Consider the following 23,418-nt stretch of genomic DNA (forward strand, 5'->3'; position numbering starts at 1 on the left):
AGAGAATGTTTAAATTTATTAGAAACTGCCCCAGATTTCTCCAGTCGCTATGCCATTTTACATTGCTACCAGCAAGTAATATCTGAGTTCCTGTTGTTCCACATCCTTGTTAACACTATTATTAGATTTTAAAATTTCACTTGTTTTCAAATACTGGATTGGATAGACCATCAGCTCAATCTCCCACCAAACACAAAATCCCTTCTATAGCATTCTGGACAGAAGGCAAATGAGTTACTTGTCCTTTTAGCACTTTCAATAGGATGAGGGACAAATTCTCAGCTAACATGGCTTTTCAGAGTTACTAGGTAATTCCTATTGTTAGGAAGTTCTCTTCCATTTTAAGTTAAAATATGCATTTTGAACTGTGATCCATTTGTCTTCTCTGGAGCCAAAGAGATCAATATTCTTTTGTGTAATTTTTTTTTTTTTTAAAAGAGAACTTTGTATGTATTCCGAGGCCCTGAATACTTGCTTTCTCTTGACTTTCCTAAACTGTACTACTGTGGTAATTGCCTACACCTTCACCTAAGCATACCTGTCAAAGTGTGACTTCTGTCAGCCTTCCATTCTTATTTAGTAAAACACTAGCTCTTTAGGAAAATACAACCCAGCTGTCTGTAAAAATCCAGAGCAACTGGTCTGACATTTCACTCTCCTCCACAGCTCCATTCCACATGTTCTGCTGAAACCAAGATTTGGTTTAATAAGAAGCAAAAGCAGTACTGCTATCTATTTGTAATACTGCATTATAGCTACATTATAACCTTAAAGAGGCTTACATGCTGCTCATTGTATTTTATCATTATTTTAAAGTCTTTCTGTGGGGAAAGTGTATTGCATAGTGGCACATACCCAAAAGAAAGCATAGAGGCACTGGAAACAAGTGTCCTGTTTCTGTTCCTGTGACAGCTGCTGAGAAAGTGAGGAAAAGTGCCAAAGGGGCAGACTGGATACAGGGTTAAGAGAAGTCTCAAGAATGTGGGCAAATACATACCTAGAGACTGCAGAAACAGAAGGAAATGGACATGGGTAAAAACCCTGGATACACTTTCAAAGATAATGTCTTCTGTTCCCACCCCAAAGTGGTCACAATAAAAAGTTTCTTGCTAGTCTTGGGAATTTGTCTGTTAAATAACACCTGCCCAGCATACTGGCAGAAGTGAAGCTTATTGAATAAACCTGTTCCAAACCAAAGCCGAACTGGGCAAATCTTGCAAATATAAATTGAAGTTTTAATAACATATGACTTATCAAAAATTGCTTTCCGGTATTAGTTTTTTAAGAGTTTTGAAACTTCACCTTTAGCTACAAATTATAGAATCACTTAATCTGCTACTTACAATGGTAGTGCTATTTTATGTTTAAAACTGTATAGTATCTCAAAAGTCTGAAAGCAGTCAGAAGCTCATCACCTATGCTTTATTATAAATACTATTAACTTTACCAAGCACTAAGAACACAGAAAAAAGATATACTATGGATTCCAAATAGTGTATACAATTATTGAAAATTGAAAAGGTACAGGAGAACTAACCTTGACCAAAAGTTCAGTTACTTCATAATGACCATATGAACAGGCATTGTGTAATGGCACCAGATCACTACAATGAGAGGGAAGAAAGACTGTGTTATTACAGATTCCCTAGGCCTAAGGAAATGCACAAATTAAAATTCATTTAATTCCAATAAATTTAAATAGCAAATGGTTGTGTGCCCTTCTAATAAAAATGTATAAAATTTAGTAAAATCCTTTTTTTTAAAGTTTGTAGCTTATTTATTTATTCTGTTTTGGGACCCACAGATTGTTTGTTTATTTGAGAGGCAGAGGCAGATGCAGAGAAAGGTCTTCCATCTGCTGGTTCATTCCCCAAATATAATGGCTGTCCACAATGGCTGGAGCAGAGCCAATCTTAAGTCAAGAGCTTCTTCCTGGTCTCCCATGTGGGTGTAGAGGCCCAAGGACTTGGCTCATCTTCCATTGCTTTCCCAGGCACATTAGCAGGGAGCTGGATCAGAAGTGGAGCAGCCAGGACTTGAACCAATGCTCACATGGGATGCCTGCACTGCAGGCGGTGGCTTTACCTGCTAATGCCACAGTCCCTCCCCCAGTAACATCCATTTGAATGCTAACTAACAATCTTAACTCTTAAGTCTCTTCCAAATCCATCTTCGTTTTCCCTACTGCTACTGCCATTACCTTTGTGACTATATTATTTGTCTCCTGCACTACTGATACAGCCTCCACTCATTTATCCTTCAACCTGAGTTAGATTTTTCTAAAGGACATATCTGATATGGTTACTCACTCCTTGTTTTAACATACTTAGTAATTCCCTCCTTGCTTTCAAGAGATGGTTCCACCAATGGCACACACAGTGATCTGATTCCCTCTCTGCCTTACCCTTCAATAATGGTTTGCTAGCTTGCAGTTCTGTTCTATACATACAGAGATGTATCTGGCTCAGTTTTACACCATCTTTTTCAGAGACAGCTCAAACACTGGCTCTTCTTAAACTTTGTTTTGAAACCTTATAAGGTAAAATTACTATATTCCTTAATAAACTGAAACCAGCAATGGAAGAACTTTATATGGGAAGGTATAGTGAAACCTTAAAATTCTGATTTTCTTTAGGTTTTACCCTTTCCTTGGCAACTGCTCACCTATTAATGGCCACACACCATCCACAACAGCCACCTATGATTATTTAGTCTTTAGTACTATGCTTCCTCTTTAAAGGCCAACGGCATCACTTCTTGGGCTTTTGGAAGTATAGTCGAGGCTAATGGCATTCCTCACCAATTCTGAATGTATGATTTCTTACTTGCCTGAAACCAAGTTCATTTCCAACTATCTATTAGCTATTTCCTCTTGAATTCACACTCAATGTTTTTCTGCTAAACAATTTTCCCTCCTGCTTTAAGGTCCAGGTATCACCTCCTTTTGAAGGATTCAGCAACCACTACAGCCATCACTGTTTGTCCCTCCTGGGAATTCCTGTAGTACTATCCTTCTCTATTACCTAGCACTTGGTAGAGACCTCTTTGATTTCTTAGGTACTTTCTTCTTCTTTTTTTTTAAATAAACATTTATTTATTTGAAAGAAAAAGAGTTAGAGAAAGAGAGCTATCAATTTTTCATCTAGTAGTTCACTCTCTGGATGACCAAAATGGCCAGGACTTGGTCAGGCTAAGGTAGGAGCCTGGAACTCCATCCTGGTCTCCCTTGTAGGCAGCAGAGGTCCAAACACTTGGGCCATCCTCTGCTGCTTTCCCAGGCATATTAGCAGGGAGCTAGATCAGAAGTGGAACAGCCAGGGACTTGAGCCAGCACTCATGTGAAGCTGGCATTGCAGGTGCTGGCTTATCTGCTGTGCCACAATGCTGGCCCCTAGGTATATTTTTCATCCTCCCTAAAGCATAAACCTTATGAATGGCAGGTTTAAAACTTGCTGTGTCCTCAGAGCAACTTGCCTCATATAAAAGCTCACTATATGTTAATGCTGTCCAGTAAAAAAAAATATATGGTTTTTATAAGGTTACAAAGTTTATTTGTAAGGACAGCAACAAGGGGTCAGTGCTGTGGTGCGGCGGGTTAACGCCCTGGCCTGAAGTGCCGGCATCCCATATGGGCGCCGGTTCTAGGTCCGGCTGCTCCACTTCTGACCCAGCTCTCTGTTATGGCCTGGGATAGCAGTAGAAGATGGTCCAAGTCCTTGGGCCCCTGCACCCACGTGGGAGACCCGGAAGAAGCTCCTGGCTCCTGGCTCCGGATTGGCACAGTTCCGGCCGTTGTGGCCAACTGGGAAGTGAACCTTTGGATGGAAGACCTCTCTCTCTCTCTCTCTCTAACTCTGACTCTAGTAAAAAAATAAATAAATTAAAAAAAAAAAAAATGGACAGCAATGTGTAAGTAGTCCTCACTTTCATTTAAATGCTTACCCTTTATCTTTAGCATGGACATCAGCTCCATGTTGCAATAACAGCTGCACAATCTTGACTCTATTGTATCCTGCTGCCAAATGCAATGGAGTGGACTGCAATATTAACCAAATAAATTAGTGAAATTCAAATGACTGAATACAAGATGTGAAAAGGTAAAAACCCAAATATAAAACCACAAAATCCAAGTATAAATTAATTATTTAGTTTTATAAAACCCAAAAAACATACTGAAGGTGTTGTATAAATGTTGGTAAGTTTACTATTGCATTTAGGAAGCAAACAACTAATGATTATTATCAAAATTTTACTAAACTCAAGAATTCATCTTCATTAACAGGGATGGGAAATGTCTGGCCTGTAGGTCCTACAGGACCCACAAAATCTCTAATCTGGCCCTGCCAATGCATATGGAGGCAAGATTTGAAACTCACTGCATCTGTAGCAGACTAATTTTTAAGTTGGTAATTTTGTATGGCCTATGAATGATGTCAGAAATACCCAAAAGGCTCTTGGCAGAAGGTTCCCCACCCCTGGCTTAAAAGAAAACATCAGCATTCTCTTCAAATATATTTTTATTAATAAGAGAAACGCATCTTTGTACTACCAGATGAGCAGACATTTAATTGCTAGAGGAAGTACCTTTCTGCCATCACTTGCATGGCAGTTGACATTCAATGGTGTAAGCAGAGCCATCATTTTTTCCTCATTGCCACTCCTACAACAAATAAAAACGTATTAACAATTTGTACTTCTCATGATTCTCTCTAGAGACATGTATTATAACCATCCCCCCCAAATACAATCATTCTTTTAAAAAGGCCATTATAAAAAAATTTTAAGTGGTAACATATTCACGGTACACGTTTACAACATTAGTACACACCTGGCACTTTCCAGGAGTTCATCTTTCTTATATTCACCTGTGAATTAGAACAAAAATGAGCAGAAAATTTTTAAAAATTAATGTTTTATGCAAAAAGATGCCACTAAACTGTACTGTACTGATGAGGTAGATAAATTTGAAAATAAATTTCCAATAAACAGAAAATGGTTAATAAAATAGAATACTATGCAGTTTTAAAAGTTGTGCAATAAGAATACCTTTGTTATCAAAGTGGAAAAAAGAATGATTCAACTTCACATAACGAAGCATGACTGCAACTATACAAAAACACCATGCACAGAAAAAGGAAAAGCCCAGACGAAAATATACCAACATGCTACAAAGTTTGCTTTGAGTGGCAGACTATTGAGGTTTATTTCCCCTCCAATTTCCTAAATAAGCACATTATTTTCATAACTGACAAAAAGATGTTATCTACAACTTCAGTCAAAACAAAAACAAAACTCAACATACCAACATTATAGAAACCAGAAAATTATCTATAGCATCATTAACTGAACATTCTCATTAACATGTTTTTGAATCCATAAGATTTTGCAATGCTAAGATTTTTATTTAATGCTACTTTAAATACGAAAAGTTAACTATAAATTTTTATGCTCATAGCTTTTATATTTACAAATGAACACAAACTATGAAATTACTAAAATTTAAATTAAGAAAATGATTTGCTGAGACAACATCTGAACTCATGCCCACAATTGTGTACTGAATGCTAAGGCATTTTGTGTTCAAGATTTTTAAGGAAGATTAAAAGCATGTAATAATATGCAATAGTGAAGGAGGAAATGCACAATAAATTGATATGCATAGTAACAGCTCATATTTCTAGAAGTCTTTTCAGAGACTAATCTAAATTTCCTTAGTTATGTCAGAATGGACATCACACAGTCCAAGCACCAAAGTTCGCAGCAGATCCCTCAGGGTCCTGCCTTTTAGAACAGGCATGACTCTAAGAATCTGGAAAATAGGATGGCAGAGTCACTTAAATGGAAAACACACTGACAAAAGAGAAAATATGGGAAGCAAACACAACTTGAAAACTTGCCAGTCTGAACTATAGTATTATATATCTTAAGAGATTCCAAGGACACCAATGTGTTATAACAAAGCACAATTAGCACTCTTTGAGGTACTGACATAAGTGCACCGAGAATCATCTGTCTTTAAGTAAGAGAATAGTTGCTGCTTTCTGAAAGGAATCCATCAAAAATGATTACACATAAAAAGAGAGAAAAAAGAGTATGAAAACAGTATATAAGGGTGGGTGGATATGAGTTACCTGAAAAATTCAGGGACATTTTAAAAATTAAATACCAATTTGAAAAGAAAACAAACCTTACCTTTTTCAAGCAAAAAACAAGTATGAAATGTCTATGGAAAAGAGCAGCAACTGAAGTGACATGATTTTAAAAGCCCAGCTGCGATCACTGGCCCTAAGAGGCAGACTGTCTACATGGCAAGTTTGCTCTGTATATTCTTCTTTGAATAATCAAAGAGAATACAGACTTACCAGTCAGCACTGCTTTTGCGGATGGGTCTGCTAAATCCAGCGCTGTTCTTCCATCTGTATTTCGAATGGTTGGCTCAGCTCCATGCTGTAAGAGCACTGTAAAATAGCAACACTATCTTTCAAAATGGTAAACCTAATAATCCGATTTTAGCAAATATTTTTCTCAAAAATTCTGGTTCATAAGTCTTAGTCTTTTTTTTTTTTTTTTTTTTTTGACAGGCAGAGTGGACAGTGAGAGAGAGAGACAGAGAGAAAGGTCTTCCTTTGCCGTTGGTTCACCCTCCAATGGCCACCGCGGCCGGCGCGCTGCAGCCGGCGCACCGTGCTGATCCGATGGCAGGAGCCAGGAGCCAGGTGCCTTTCCTGGTCTCCCATGGGGTGCAGGGCCCAAGCACCTGGGCCATCCTCCACTGCACTCCCTGGCCACAGCAGAGAGCTGGCCTGGAAGAGGGGCAACCGGGACAGAATCCGGCGCCCCGGCCGGGACTAGAACCCGGTGTGCCGGCACTGCAAGGCGGAAGATTAGCCTAGTGAGACGCGGCGCCGGCCAAGTCTTAGTCATTTAAAAATATTTCATATATTGATGGTATGGATAAAAGTTATTTTAAATGTAAAATAGATAAAAGAGTGCATTATTTAATTCATTAAAGACACATTAGATAAGTTTCCCCTCAGTTCAATGTTAGGTTTTCCTTTGCTATTTACACAGCTGGTAATAAGTGACCAGGGTCAGATAAGTGTACTCTATCATGACAGAACTGAAATATCTAGATACAGATAGCCTAGAAATAGATATGTCTTACTTTTTAAAAAAATGATACAGGGGCCGACGCTGTGACATAGCGGGTAAAGCCACCGCCTGCAGTGTCAGCATCCCATACAGGCGCCTGTTTGAATCCTGGCTGTTCCACTTCTGATCCAGCTCTCTTGTATGGCCTGGGAAAGCAGAAGATGGCCCAAGTACCTGCACCCACATGGGAGACCCTGAAGGAGCTCCAGGCTCCTGGTTTTGATCCGCCCAGCTCTGGCCATTGTGGCCTTCTGGCGAGTGAACCAGCGGATGGAAGACCTCCCTCTCTCTCTGCCTCTCTGTAACTCTTCTGAGTAAATAAATTAAAAAAAAAAAAAAAAGGTAACCTTTTTTTAAAACAAAAAAACTTAAAAATCGGATAGCTTCTTTATGCTTTCAATAAGTTCTTTTTTTTTTTTTTTTTTTTTTTTTTGACAGGCAGAGTGGACAGTGAGAGAGAGAGACAGAGAGAAAGGTCTTCCTTTGCCATTGGTTCACCCTCCAGTGGCCGCCGCACCACGCTGATCCGATGGCAGGAGCCAGGTGCTTCTGGTCTCCCATGGGGTGCAGGGCCCAAGCACCTGGGCCATCCTCCACTGCACTCCCTGGCCACAGCAGAGAGCTGGCCTGGAAGAGGGGCAACCGGGACAGAATCCAGCGCCCCAACCGGGACTAGAACCTGGTGTGCCGGCGCCGCTAGGCGGAGGATTAGCCTAGTGAGCCGCGGCGCCGGCCCTCAATAAGTTCTATAAGGCTATCAGTCATCATGTTCTCAATCAAGAAAACTGAGTAAAGAACTGGTCCATTAATGACACAATATGCCACACTTGAACAGCAAGGTAAACTAGTCTACAGAGTGGAATAGGTAGGTGTACATTGAATGTAGATGTGAATTACTCCTTACCAGGACAATTTTTTTGAAAAAAATCTTAACTGAGGGATAACAGGTTAGGGGTTGCCAGACGAGCAGTTTATGTTAATTACATTAAACATTGAATTATTTCTTTAGAGTTAAACCCCAAACTAAAACTGTGACATTATAATTAAGGTGCACAAAAAGAGATCTTGTGTTATGCTCTGTATAGTACTATGAGGACACACCAGCACACTCTACCCACTTATAAGGACCTGAGGGAAGACAGGCAAATGCAAGAAAGTAAGCTAAGCTCCTGTTCTTTGATGGGGTTAATTTATATTCTTCTCTACTCCTAACAATCACAGCAATCTGCCATTAAAAATAAAACATGATCCACATGTATGATTCACCATTTTCCAGCAGCTACTACAGAAACAATTTAATCTTATACATTTTATGTAACCCAATACATCTAAAATATTCAATATTTATCCTTATAAACAATGTAAAATTTTGAGATATTTTATATTCTTCTTTTGTACTAAGTCCTTGAAATATGGTATATATTTTCATATCCTACAAAGCATCTTTAATTTGGACAAGTCAGATTACAAGTCTTCAGCTACCATACTGGATAGCATGGTTCCTGTAAATATTTAGAAAACTCTAGGTATTACTGAAACTGTTTATGTATCTGGGATTCTGAAGTACTATAGAAGAGCTATGCAGTATAAGGGGAGATTTTTAAAGGGCATTAATAATTTAGATAACACATAGGAAAGAAGAATTGGGCAGAGGTAACTAGGTAATCTGTTTTGCAACTTCATAAATGGCCTAATTTAAGATAAGCCAATAAACTTTGGTATCGATAGTGTTTTGGAATTTTTAAATTTTGAGAGGCAGAGAGAGAGACCTCTTATCTGCTGGTTTATTGCCCAAATGCAGGCAACAATCAAGGTTGGGCCAGGACAAAGCCAGAAGCCAAGAATTTCATCCAGGCCTCCCAGGTTGGGGGCAGAGACTCAATTACTCAAGTCATCACCTGTTGCCTCCGAGGGTCTTCACTGGCATGAAGCTGGATTCAGGAGTGGTGTCAAGACTTGAACCCAAGCAGTCTGATACGGAATGCAGGCATCCAAAGTTGTGTCTTAATCACTGTGCCAAATGCCTACCTGATAGTTTATCATTTTGGGGAGAGGGAGGAACAACTTAAGTCTAGCATAGTCTCTGGTCTCTTCCTAGTGGTTAGAATTACTTTTATCTATTAAGGATTTCAATTGTTCCTATTTTGCATAAGGAAATAAGGGAATAAGCTGACAACGAGCCTAAAATCCTTGAGCCTGTTAGGATCAGAAAAGTAAATACCAAGTTAATGAAAACTCTCAAGCAGCCTTCTTACATATAATTCTTCATCAGTGATGAGCCTGTCAAACAAATTCTAGCTCACTTGTGAGTTCAAGTATCCTGAATGAGTGATCTGATAATTTTTCTTCAAATGCCCCTTTATTTTGCCATTTCTATTTCTAGCAACCCTAGGTCATGTCCTCATCATATCTGACCTGAATTACAGCCTCCTAACTGGTCTCCCTGTTGCCATCTATTCTACCTGGCCCCCTACCAGATTACTCTAAAATATATTACTCTCACCACACCATTCCCCTTCTCAAAAATCTTTAATATTCCAAATTGCCTACACAGTAACATAAAGCTCCTTAATCTGAAATTCAAAGCTCTTTATAAAGAATTCCCTTCTTATCTTCTTACCTTTTAAACCTTCTAGTAACTCCTGGTAAGACTCCAGAAAATCAGGCCTTGACTTCTACTGCTGCCAAGTCACTGCATTCATTATTCTCTGTCACTCCACTACACCTTCATATGCTTCTTTGTATATCTGATCCCCCAAGAGAATGTGAGTTTCTAGAGAACAAAACTTCGTCCTCTATTCTCCAAAGTAATTTAAGCCCAATACCAAATACAAAAAGACAATCAGTAAATGTGATTAGATTAAATCATGGTGTGTTTTTGGGTTTGGCCTGGCAGAATTTAGTAATATGAAAGGTCTTCAAAAAGTTCATGGAAATATTATGAAAAAATTATGCACGGATCTCAAAAAATTTTTGCACCAAAGTCATCTTTTAATTCCACTTCCCACAAACTATTTGAAGTATCTTCAGATTATGATTTAGATTCAGAATACTTACTGCTATATATATCTTGTTTGACCCACAGTTCATCTGTTGGGAAATATGGTCCTCAGGGTGGCAGTATTAGAAGGCAGTGGATCTTCAACAGGTGGAGCTGGGTGGGTACTTGGTCTAGTAGTTAGGATGCTATCATCTCACAAAGGACAACCTGGTTTTGACAGCTCGCTTCTGCTCCCCATTTCAGTTTCCTTACTAATGCAGGCCCTGGGAGGCAAAGCTGATGACCTAAGTTGTTGGGTGGGAGGTCCTTAGGTCACTGAGGGTGTGGTCTCAAGAGGGACTAGGGGATTCCAGCCTGAGTTCCTGTTCAGGCATGTAAGCTCTCACTCATGTATGCTCCTGTCACCTGCTAGGAGGATCTCACAAGAGTCACACCGATGCTGGTGTTAGGCCTTTGATTTTCCAGTACTGTGAGCTAAATAAACCTCTTTTCCTTATAAAGTTAGCCTGCCTCAGGTATTTTGTTACAGCAATGAAAAACAGACTAATACAGTTAAAAATTTCAGGAAAATTCCAAAAAGCGGTCTCACCGATGCAAACATCAATCTTTCCTTTAATTGCAGCTTCATGAAGAGGAGTATAATTCCAATTATCTCGAGCATTTGGGTCTGCGCCATGTTGCAGAAGCAGATTGACTACTTCAGCATGACCAAAAGAACATGCGTTATGAAGAGGAATAAGGCCCCCGTCATCGCGTGCTTGGACATTTGCACCATTCTGAAGCAAATACTCAACTACATCTTTCCGCCCAAAACCTAGAAGAAAACAAATTGTCCAAATATAAATTCACCAAGGAAAATACATCAGTAAGTACAGGCCATGCTAAAACATTTTAGGATGGAAAACAGTAGACTCAACAACCCGAGAACTCAATGATGATCTGAAGTGTATTAACTAACCGATCTTAATGATAAAAGTGGAGGCCAGTGCTGTGATATAGCAAGTAAAGCTGCCTCCTGCAGTGCTGGCTTCCCATATGGGCGCCGATTTGAGAACCAGCTTCTCCACTTCCGATCCAGCTCTCTGCTGTGGCCTGGGAAAACGGCAGAAGTGGGTCCAAGTCCTTGGGCCCCTGTACCCACATGAGAGACCTGGAAGAAGCTCCTGGCTTCAGATCAGCACAGCTCCGGTCACTGCGGCTATTTGGGGAGTGAGCTAGCGGATGGAAGACTTCTCTCTCTGCCTCTCCTTCTCTCTGTGTAACACTGACTTTCAAATAAATATATCTTTAAAAAAGGCAGAGAGTCTTTCCACTAAGTAGTAATGTACTTAGTTGTGTTTAGGAGGTACTACTACAAACTCCAGAGAAAGATTATGAAATAAAGTGACTGAATGCTTAAAGTTAAAATGTTTCCCACTTACCAACAGCATTCTTGATATTAGTGTACAATAATTAAATATGAAACTCTCTACTTGTGTAGTAACAAGACTAAGTCTTGCTAAAATCCCTTGCCTGTAGCTATCTCATAGAATGTTTCTGTGAAACCAGGAGGCTATGAGAGAGCAACAGCAACAAAGGAGATCTCCTTATAGCTTACAGTTGTCTAGGTAGTGAGACAGAGAGGTGACCACAGACACAAATGTGAAATAGGTGCCTTAAAGGAGTCCCTACTTTGCCATCTGCACGAGAAACTTCCTTCTAGGAAGGAGGCCTCCTTTAGATGCTCACATTCTACAGTTCTGCTCAACTGCCCTGAAACCAAGAACAACAACAAAAAAGGTCTACTGACTAATTCTGGTTTAGTACCAATGACTTTCAATTTCTTATTCCCATGTATCAGAACTTAAAACCTCTTTATAGCTATTTGTGAAATGATGAGAATTCCAGGCTTATGTTCAAGTAGACAGAGGTTTATGTGTGAGTTGGTGGAGAGGGAAAGGAACTCTTTACCCTTCTGTAATTTCTCCAGAATATTCTTAAAACCACCAAGCCCAAATATAATCCTTCTAAGATGGCCAGCATGGGAATATCCAAGATGGATGTCTGGGGCTGGCCTGGTTGCAGGTGCTGGAGGAATTAAAGATGGATGAAGAGATCAAGTGGGGTGTTTTATTTTATTGTAATATTGCTAGGCTCTGCACTTATAATAAAAATGATGTTTGTATCTTTGATTCTCCCTCATTTCAAGGAGCTCACCATTTAATATTTGGACAAACAAGAGCTCAAAGAAGGGAACACTCAAACTGGGGGAAAGCAGAGAATGCAAAGGACTGCCCCAGAGGAGATTCCAGCGATGACATCTGAGCTGAAAGCATACAGACAAATAAAGGATCATTAGGAGAATGAGGAGAGAAGGTGCTGAGCAAGGGAAGAGCATTATAGCCCAAGCAGAACAAACAAAATGTACATGAGCACTGAGGCATGAAAGAGCAAATCCTTTCTAATAGCCAGGAAACAGAATGCCAAAGTGCCAGTTCAGGAAGAATCTTCCATGTCACACTAACACAGTGTTGGACTTTGTATCATAGGCTAGTGTTTTTCAAAGTCTTTTCAAATAGCGTATTTCAATATAATTATACTTAAGATTCCAATCTCTGTAACTTTTACTGCTAAATACTCAACGCCTGGTGCAGGTTTGGCACTCAGAGCTGCAAATTAACTGAACAAAATAAGAACTATTCTGGTTGAAACCTTTCTCCTCTCACAAAGACCTCAGGGGGAATATCCCTGAATCTTTTGAGTCATCTCCTGGATTTGTTTAGGAGAATGACTCCATCATATCTGCTTCTTCAGAAAGACCACTTGGGCGACTGTATAGATAAATGGATCAAATGTGGGGACAGGAGATAGACAGGTCCCTAAGAGTTTAGACAGCTGCTACCCTAGTCCATGTGAGAGATGAAGAGGACCAAAATCAAGACTGATTTGATGGTCAGGACAGGTTACATTCACAAGTTGGTAGAAAAGGAATACTTACTGGAAGCCTCCTTCCTGTCTCTATTCCGTCTCCCAGCTCCCCTCCTGCTTATCTGTTTTCTTTCAAATACTTCCAAAGTTATTTTCACAGTTTTACATACAAGCAAACATTTTGTATTATATTTAAAACTTCATTTATTTACTTAGAAGGGACACAGTGAGTAAGAGAGTAAGAGCGCACAACTGTGCTCCTGTCTACTAGTTCACTGTCTTACTGCCTGCAAAAGCTGAAGCTTGGCTGGGCACTCAATTTGGGTCTCCATGTGGGTGGCAGAGATCTAGCTACTTGGACCATCACCTGCTTGTCTCCCAGCTAGACTTAAAAGCAGAGCCAGATCCAAATCTAGACACTGACATGGAATGCAGGCATCTCAAGCAGCAATCTGGTATGTATGTTGGCATTTTCCTCAAAAATGATAGGTGTGGGGAGAAATATAAAATAAACATTTAATAAAACTCCAGAAATCAACTCCTACCAGTAGGCTATCCAGACTGGAAGTATCAAAATGTAGTTAGTTTCATTCTCATGGTTAGTTAGGTTGTTTGCAATCCTTTAATACTGCACACAATGCTGCCAGTGAATACTAAACAACGAACAGAAAACTGACAGGAACCAGGGAGACTAATTTGGTGAAAGAAGCCAAGGGCTAAACTCAACCAGCAGATCTCTGAGATAGTATAAAGCAAGAGGTTGGGGCCTACACTGTGGTGTAGTAGGCTAAGCTTCAGCTTGAGGCACTGGCATCCCATATGGGTGCCAGTTCGTGTCCCAGATGCTCCTGTTCTGATCCAGCTCTTTGTTACTGGCTGGGAAAGCAGTGGAAGATGGCCTAAAAGCTTGGGCCCCTGCACCCACGTTGGGGAATCTGGAGGAAGCTCTTGGCTTCAGACTGGCCTAGCTCTGGCCATTGTGGCATCTGGGGAGTAAAGCAGCGGATGGAGGACCCTTCTCTCTGCCTCTCCCTCCCTCCCTCTGTAACTCTGCCTCTCAAATAAATAAAAATTTAAAAAAAAAAAGAAAGAAAAGAAAAGAAAAAGAAAAAATCAGGAGGTTTTAAGATTTGTTTTTGGGCTGGCGCCGTGGCTCAATAGGCTAATCCTCCACCTAGTGGCGCCGGCACACCGGGTTCTAGTCCCGGTCAGGGTGCTGGATTCTGTCCTGGTTGCCCCTCTTCCAGGCCAGCTCTCTGCTGTGGCCAGGGAGTGCAGTGGAGGATGGCCCAAGAAGTGCTTGGGCCCTGCACCCATGGGAGACCAGGAAAAGCACCTGGCTCCTGGCTCCTGCCATCGGATCAGCGTGGTGCGCTGGCCGCAGCATGCCAGCCGTGGCGGCCATTGGAGGGTTAACCAACGGCAAAGGAAGACCTTTCTCTCTGTCTCTCTCTCTCACTGTCCACTCTGCCTGTCAAAAAAAAAAAAAAAAAAAAAAAAGATTTGTTTTGGGAACTGGTTAGCTTGACGGTGCCTATGGGCTAAGTATCCAGTAGGTTTCAAGACTGAATTCAGGAAACTGGTCAGAGCTAGACACATTTTGGAGTCATGACCAGAAAGGAAAGGTGGTATTTAAAGCAGTGCATGAATAGGAATAAAGCTGACTAGTTTTCTAGCAGATGTGTTCAAACAGGTACACTTACCAAAGATCAGTTCTCCCTCACCTCAGAGTTCTTGTTCTCTCCCTTTATTCTCTCCCCTTTTCTACTAGAACATCCCTAACAATATGCAAACATATTCTAGCATCTTCCATTTTATAAAAATGATTCTCCCTGAACTTAAGCTCCTGTTTCTCTGCTCTCCTTTGTAACCAGAGCTATAAGGGTTATCTCTCATTCACTTGCCTCCCAACTTCAACTGGGGTTCTTCTTCGTCCTTACCACTGATTTCAACAAGGCAACTTAGACCATCCGCATTGCCAAATCTGAAAGAAACATGTGTTTTCATTTGACTACACCACTCCACAACACTCAACAACTGGCTTCTCTGTCCTTTCTGAAACATTTTCTCTGAAGTTCCCATGATACAACACTCCCCTGGTTTTTCTGTCTCATTCATTCATTCAAAAAATGATCAGGAAATTCAACTCAGTGCCTGATACTCTTGGTGCCTGAAACACACAAATGAACAAACAGACCAAATCTCTGCCTTCTACCATGAGGAAATTTCAATGGGGAAAGGAAACAGGACTGAAACCCAGGTAGCCTGGTAGAGGATGAGGGCATCTCAAGCGGTGTATAAAATGCTATGCCAGAAATCTGCCCTCAAGATGGTGACATTTGATTAAATGCACAACGGGGACAAGGGAATCAGCTTTGCTAACAGTGAGGAACACTGAGAGGCAGCACTGTAGGAAATGAGGTTAGAATTAAGAAGGGCCAGATCCAGAGGCTTGAGGACCACTCTAAGAACTTTTTTTTAATCTAAAAAAGGAGGGAGTTACTACAGGGTTTTAAGCTGCTAAGTTCCATTACATGACTTGCATCTGAAAAGTACTCTCTGGTTTCTATGTTAGAACTAGACTGTAGGGGGTTATGGGTAGAAGTACCTAAGTCTACCACACGGGTGCAGAGGCCCAAGGACTTGGGCCATCTTTCACTGTTTTCCCAGGTGCATTACCAGGGAGCTAGATTGGAAGTGGAACAGCTGAGACTGGAACCAGCACTCATATGAGATGCCAGCGCAGTAGGCAGTGGCTTAACTCACTGCTCCATAGCATCGGCCCCATCCATCACTTCTATTTACTGTCTAGTCTGTTTAAATGTCACCACCTTAAGAAGGCCAACCCTGAGCATCAACTCAAAAGCAGTCCATCTGTCCACTCACATTACTTCCTACCTTAACACTTTAAAAATTGGTCTGTTTCTCTGCCTCCTTAGAAGTGCAAGCTCCATAAAAGCAGGGGTTTTTGTCTGCTGTTCACAGCATTATCCCTTGGCATAATTTTAAGCAGGGGAAGGTCAAATCTGTTACTGTCATTAGCACTGACTCAAGTCTTCCTTATTATTATTGTGGATCACGTTGTTTGGCCCAAACAGGCCATTCACAGTTACTTCAATCAATGGCTCTGCTATCCCAATTATTCAGAACCTACCTGGAGAAAATGCTTTTAATTTTAAATAATTTTTAGAAGTATGTTTATATGAAATGCAGAGCAAAACATAGAGAGGGAGAGGGAGGAAAGGGGAAAGGGAGAGGGGGAGGGGGAGAGAGAGTATTCCATCTTCTGGTTCAGTCCCCACATGGCCACAATAGCCAGGGCCAGGCCAGGAGCTGAGAACTCTGGTTAGATCTCCCTTGTGGGTGATAGGGCCAAGTACTTGAGCTATTTTTAGCTACTTCTTCCCAGGGTGCACATTAAAAAGAAGCTGGATTGGAAGAGACCAGACTTGATCTCATGCACTCTAATACTGGATGCAGGTATCCCAAGCAGTGGCTTAACCTGCTGTGCCACAATGCCTAGCCTGAGGAAATACTTTGATGAGGCATCTTAAATTGGAGAATAAAAAAGGAATAAAGAAAAACTACTAAAGCTACCTCTCCATTTGTAAAGCTATCTGATATACCAGAGCACTTTTAGAAGGAGGATTTCTTCACTGGCAATAGGCACATCTCAAGTAATCAACATGGTGACTCCCTCCAAAAAAAGAGTTGCTGGGCATAGAAATAGCTATAGACAAACTACAGTTTTACAGGACAAAGTGTCATTTGCAAAGATACCCGATCCAAAGGACTGCTGGTCTACTTGAAGACCAAGTTGTAACCTTTTGCAAAAATACCACTGAGAAGAGAAGAGGGTTGTTTGAAATGAGAGTTAGATATAGTACTGAACTGAAGTTTTGGCTGAAGGAATATGGGTAGATGATTCTAGTGATTATTATCTACACAGTTATCAATGTTCTGAGATAAGGACCACTTCTACATGGATGACCTGGTAGCAACACGGCTCCCTAGCCATTAATATATCCTCAACATATTAATGAGCCACACAGTAGAAATCAGCATGTTTTCCAAGTCACTCTGTAAGGACTACAACGCGTGCACAAAGGTAACAGGCTATGCTGATACAGCAAATGCAGAATCTGATCATCTCTGCAGCCATTTTAGCACCAAAGAAAATTACTGGAAGGGAGTCAGTAAGTACCTACTTTAAATAATAAGAAAATCTTCCACCGTTAGGAGTTTGTTGAAATCTTTAGGTCTAATACACTCCCCAAATTCCGAGAAGTAATCCCTGATGAAATCCCCATGCTTATGGTCTCAAGAACAGTTCAAAGGACTTCTATTAGTACTCATTTCTTGAAGAAAATTAGCTTTGCAGGGTATAATCTGATCATATTCTCACTGGCTAAGCAGAACATGAATATTCTTTTTTTATTATTATTTATTTATTTTTTATTTTTTGACAGGCAGAGTGGACAGTGAGAGAGAGAGACAGAGAGAAAGGTCTTCCTTTGCCGTTGGTTCACCCTCCAATGGCCGCCGCGGCCGGCGCGCTGCAGCCGGCGCACCACGCTGATCCGATGGCAGGAGCCAGGAGCCAGGTGCTTTTCCTGGTCTCCCATGGGGTGCAGGGCCCAAGCACTTGGGCCATCCTCCACTGCACTCCCTGGCCACAGCAGAGGGCTGGCCTGGAAGAGGGGCAACCAGGACAGAATCCGGCGCCCTGACCGGGACTAGAACCCGGTGTGCCGGCGCCGCTAGGCGGAGGATTAGCCTAGTGAGCCGCAGAGCCGGCCGAATATTCTTTTTTTTTTTTTTTTTTTTTTAAAAAGAATTATTTTATTTATTTGAAAGAGTTACAGAGAGAGGTAGAGACAGGTCTTCTATTCCACTGGTTCACTTCCCAAATGACCGCAATGACCACAGCTGAGCTGATCTGAAGCCAGGAGCTTTCCTCTAGGTCTCCCACGCAGGTGCAGGGGCCCAGGACTTGGGCCATCTTCTACTGCTTTCCCAGGCCATAGCAGAGAGCTGGATTGGAAGAGGAGTGGCTGGGATAGGAATTGGCGCTCATATGGGATGTCGGCACTGTAGGCTGGGGCTTTAACCCACTGCACCACAGCACCAGCCCTGAACACAAATATTCTTAAAATCAGTGCCAATCTCCATATCCTAAAGATGTCTTTACAATGGAATCAGAATCCTAAAGTTAGAAGTCATGGATGCCCAAGACACATTGTAGTTTAATTTCTAATTATGGATAATTCATCTCCAAACACAATGCACGAAAATCCTGATTAAATCATACTGAGTATGAATCTGCCAAAAGGCACTGACAGTGAAGTATGTATGTAGAGTATCTGTTGATCAATTAACTGTGTGTCACTTAATGGCAGATCCTTTATCTTATCCATTTCTATTTACTCCGGAATAAGGCCACAGTAAGGCCTTATAAACATTCGTTTAATGCTTGCCTAATACTTTGCTGGAACAGTAAGCCAAAGTCACTCACAGGCACAGGTACTGCGGTGCAACAGGTTAAGCCGCTGATTGGGACGCTGACATGTCAAAAGCATCACTTTGAGTCCCAGCTGCTCTGCTTCTGATCAAGCTTCCTGCTAATGCACCTGGGAAGGCAGACGATCTCCCAAGTATCTGGGCTCCTGCCAACCATGTTGGAGGCCTGGCCAGAGTTCTTGTCTTTGGCTTAGCCCAAACCCAGCTGTTGTGACCATTTGGGTAGCAAACCAGCAGATGAAGATTTTTCTCTCTCTCTTCCTTTTTCTCTGTTGCTCTGCCTTTCAAATAACCAAATCAATCCTTAGTAAGTCCGTCACAGAGAATACAAAGATTCGCGATCACTAAGAAAAATAGTCAATCATTCTCCTCAAATTTCTTTACCATCTAGATATTATGTTTCAGCAGTTCTAAGAAGCCTTTGTCAACCATGATCTCCGTTAACAAGTTATTTTGTTGCTACATTAAAACATGCCTTCATCTGGCTTCCAAAAAGCTACAAGGCAATTAAAGTCACTACAGAGAAACCAACTTTTAGGAAGTTTAACCTGCTCCCCTCTCACAGCCCAAAGGCAGGATGGGCTTTTAATAACATAACTGGTTCAGAAGTTGAGAAGGCACTGTTAGGCCATTCTAAAGATAAGACTCTGTCAGAAGGAAAAGTTAAAAAACAGAACACCGGGGCTGGTGCTGTGGCATAGTAGGTAAAGGCGCTGTCCGCAGTGCCAGCATCCCATATGGGCGCTGGTTTGAGAGCTGGCTGTCCTCTTCCAATCCAGCTCTCTGCTGTGGCCTGGGAAAGCAATGGAAGATAGCCAAAGTCCTTGGGCTGCGCACACACTTCGGAGACCCGGAAGAAGCTCTTGGCTCTGGATCAGCCCAGCTCTGGCAGTTGGGGTCATCTGGGGAGTGAACCAGCAGATGGAAGACCTCAACCCCTCTATAACTCTGCCTTTCAAAAAAAAAAAAAAAAAAAAAAAAAAAAAACCATGAAAAAAAAGGGGGGGGTGCCATCCCATATGGGTGCTGGTTTGAGTCCTGGCTGCCCCACTTCCAATCTAGCTCCCTGTTAATGAGCCTGGGAAAGCAGTGGAGGATGGCCCAAGTTCTCGGGCCCCCGTACGCAGGCAGGAGACCTGGAAGAAGCTCCTGGCTCCTGACTTCGGATTGGCTCAGTTCTGGCCATTGTGGCCATTTAGGGAGTTAACCAGCAGATGCAAGACCTCTAACTCTGCCCGTCAAATAAATCTCTAAACAAACAAACAAACAAAAACACATCCACAAATGTCACAAAACAGAAAAAGCCCTCAAGCCCCAGGAGATGGGTAGCTATAACCAAGCAGTCTGCAAGCTCTAACTTATCCAGCCAGGACTCACTGTTGACAGCTTTCTCAGAGTAATGCCATTTTAAACTTCTCCTTTACTATTAACTTCAGTTTACTGAGATCCATAAAAGTTATTTCCACACATATTTCTTCAGAATAAGGAATGTAAGAGAAGGGCCACTGCCCATCTCAACTTGGGACAGATACACTATCTTTCTGGCCAGACTCGCAGAAACTTGGAGAAGGATGCCATGGCCTCTGGAGTTACGAAATTCTGACAGTATGAATGGGGGAACACTGGGAGGGTTGTTACTGAAATCATCTATCTCTAGTTCCACAAGAGCTAAGGGAAAAGGTGCAGCTCAAGATTTTGATCTAATAAGAGATTTGATGAGTAAAGAAAAAACTTTAAATTTCTGAACAGACTGACTTTCATTTGAAACTGGGGTTTTCTGTTGACATAGGATTTAATTATTTCCCACTGCATAAAATAAAGCTTGAAAACAATAGCCTATACAGCTCCCATAAATATGCTGGCCCACAGTCAAAGAAGGAAACACTTTTGAAAGGTTATTAAAAAGGGCTAGTGTTGTGCTATAGTGGGTAGCTACTGCCTTTGACACCGGTACCCCATGATGGCGTGCTGGTTCAAGCACTGGCTGCTCCACTTCTGGTCCAGCTCCCCCAGATATGCCTGGAGGGCTATGGATTATGGTCCAAACGCTTGGGCTTCTGCCACCCAAGTGAAAGTATTCAGGCTCCTGATTTTGGCCTGGCTCAGCGCTAGCAGTTGCAACTGTTTGAGTAGTAACCCAGTGGATGGAAGATCTCTTTCTCTCTCCCTTTCTCTGACACTGCTTTTTAAATAAATAAGAATCTGAAGAAAAATTATTGGAAGTCTTCAATGGCCTCATTTTGGGAATAGGTATGAATGGCAATCACAAAAGCTATATGTCCTAGGTAGCTGATTTGTCAAGACCTTCATCTAGTGGAATCATCTTACTTTCCTATACCAGTCGGATTATGACCTGGTCAGGAGCCCACTATACAGCAATCCTCACTATAACATCTCTTAAAAATGCCAATCCAGCCATTGCCTAGACACTTCCAGCCAGTTCCACTGTAGAATAAACTGTTAAAAGCTGTCTGACTTCTTGTAACCTTTCACCTACTGGCCTTAGTTTTCACTGCCAAAGTCACATAAATCATTATCCACTCACTCTTCTACATGACTTGAAGACAGTAACAGTCTTTCATCTCTAGAATATGTAACTCCAGTTGTCACTCTTTTGCTTGTATGACAAATTACAGATGCTCTATCTAATTCAACTTTCTTCCTGTGAATAAAAAAAAATCCCTCTTAAACACAATTCACACAATTGAATATATATAATAATCCAAGTTCAATCTAACTGGTCCAAAGTACACAGTTGAGTACCATAGTACAAATAAATAACAACAACATATTCTACAAATATATAATAAATGTAAGACTTTTCCAGCTAGGACTCTGCCATCCATGCTTCAATTTGTCATTTCCACAGAATATATATCAACTCTCCACCATTTGTATGCCTAAATTTCTTGAACCTAATTAAGCGATTTTATGTTTTTCTCTACTTAATGATACTTCTCTGGATATGCCAATAAAGATTCTCAAGCCACAGAGTTCTTAAGCTATGAGTTCCCCTCCGCATTTCTAAGATTCTAAGGAATATTCTACATTTCTTTGACTACGATGGGTTCAAAGATGACTTTCTCCCAAAGTTGTCATCTTCCTTTTTCAGAAATAAATTCAGAAAGGCAGTGTCTTCTTTACTGAAATCTGGTGTTTTCTAGGGGATTACAATGTCAGAAATTTCAGATACTCTTGCTTTTAGTAAAATTAGAGCTGTATACACCCTACCAGCAACTTGCCTTTACAAGTATGTGATGTATCGGGGGGAAAAAAAAGAATCATTCACATCCTCTGTCTCTGTACAGTGAGGGGTAAGCAGTGGGTGAAAAGAAAAGGAAACAATTGTCCTAGTAATTTTTCTAAGAAATTTCTAAGTCACTTACCTAGAAGCACGTAATTTAATAATTAAAAACACCTAACAGAAGAAAAGTTCCTGTTTATGTTGACTATCTTTTTCAACAACAGAACCTAACCCCCGTGGGACTGCCTACCAACTTATTTTTAATTTTTTTAGATGAAAAGACAAGCCAATTGTTTTCATAACTTGTTCTTCATCTTTTCTACTATGCACACATTTCTCATTCCTAATGTTCCTTGGGAAGATAAAAACTTGCCTTCCTGAAAACCTCCAGAAAGCTAGATAAGGGTTACTCTCTAATACAAGAATTCCTTGGTCAAGCAGTTACACAGTACCTCCACCTATCGTAAAAATGTATTCTCCACACAACAACAAAAAAATACAGCTGGGTACAGCTATTTAAAACTTCAAAAAACAAGTTTCCTCTCATTAATCTAACAATTCAAATTTGCAAAGTCAATTTTCATAAAGTTTCTCACATGTGAGTTTACAGGATGTTTTAAGCTCTCATTGGTTCTTACTCTGATAACCAACACATGATAATTTCGGAAAATTAAGGTTGGTTCCCAAAATACTAAGTTTCCTATTTCATTCTGAATAAATATGAAATCTGTGTAAAAAGTTTTGAAATGTTGGGACAAAAGCTAAGATGGCATGATGGAAGAGAACAAGGTCAGAGAGAAGCTAACACTATAACCTTAACCTCTAAATACTACTATATCCAGATATGAACTCATTAATACACCAAATTCTTTAAAGGTAGCAACTAAGATCTTCCTTGGTTATTTTTATCCCACAGATCAAGAGAACATAATCTAAGTAACACTACCCTTTGGATTATGTATCAGTTGGTTTGGACAGTTTGCCAAATCAGTTGGTTAAATGTTGACTATGGTCAAACAGGACAATCCAAGTAAGTCGAAGAAAGGTGGCAATGATGACCAAATTGTGAGACAAAATGGCTAGCTCTAAGTGAGATCTGACTTTGGTGTTCGCCCTTCATGGCACACAACTGTCTCTAGTTCTCTACCCTACAATCTTCCAGACTTTCTCTTTTTAAAGCCTACCCAATGGGGACCTAACAAAGGTGCAACAGGTCAAGACAGCACACCTCCTTGTGGTATTTGCATTTTCAATGGGAAGCAGCTAGAGCAAAGAAATCTCCAACTGGTATAGACTGTAAAAGCAATGTCTAGGAAGGAGCAAATCTTTCTCATGCCCCTTCTCTGCTCATCACTCCTGCCCTAGAATAAGCGTAGTTTTAAAACATATCCCTCTGCTTTTCCAATACAAACAAAAAGCACACACACAAAAACTAGCATTATTTGAGGTATGAAGACCTATTCCATTTTCAATCACTCATGGCTTATCTGAGTTTAGAGACAGTCATTTACTTTCTTCAAAGTGAAAAACATAAATGCTTTATGAAAATAAGTGTTGTGTTCTGTCTCTGGTTCTTTTGCATTCTTCAACCAGA

At 40.8% G+C, this 23,418-nt stretch overlaps 1 protein-coding gene across 4 annotated transcripts in view; it reads right to left on the reverse strand.

The window, feature by feature from the left end:
• TNKS2 (tankyrase 2) overlaps positions 1-23,418 on the reverse strand; it is a 66,136-nt gene that overhangs the window by 41,449 nt on the left and 1,269 nt on the right. For all 4 annotated transcript variants that reach the window (XM_070057626.2, XM_008270191.5, XM_008270190.5 and 1 more), the window contains exons 2-7: positions 10,743-10,967; positions 6,363-6,458; positions 4,829-4,865; positions 4,585-4,660; positions 3,943-4,037; positions 1,538-1,604 (exon numbers count right to left, since the gene is read on the reverse strand). In XM_070057626.2, coding sequence (XP_069913727.1) covers positions 1,538-1,604; positions 3,943-4,037; positions 4,585-4,660; positions 4,829-4,865; positions 6,363-6,458; positions 10,743-10,967 — 596 coding nt within the window. The remainder of the gene's footprint in view (positions 1-1,537; positions 1,605-3,942; positions 4,038-4,584; positions 4,661-4,828; positions 4,866-6,362; positions 6,459-10,742; positions 10,968-23,418) is intronic.

The sequence above is a fragment of the Oryctolagus cuniculus genome, chromosome 15 (assembly GCF_051225735.1).
Source record: "Oryctolagus cuniculus isolate XC-2025 breed Fujian yellow rabbit chromosome 15, ASM5122573v1, whole genome shotgun sequence".
In the NCBI taxonomy this organism is placed as follows: Eukaryota; Metazoa; Chordata; class Mammalia; order Lagomorpha; family Leporidae; genus Oryctolagus; species Oryctolagus cuniculus.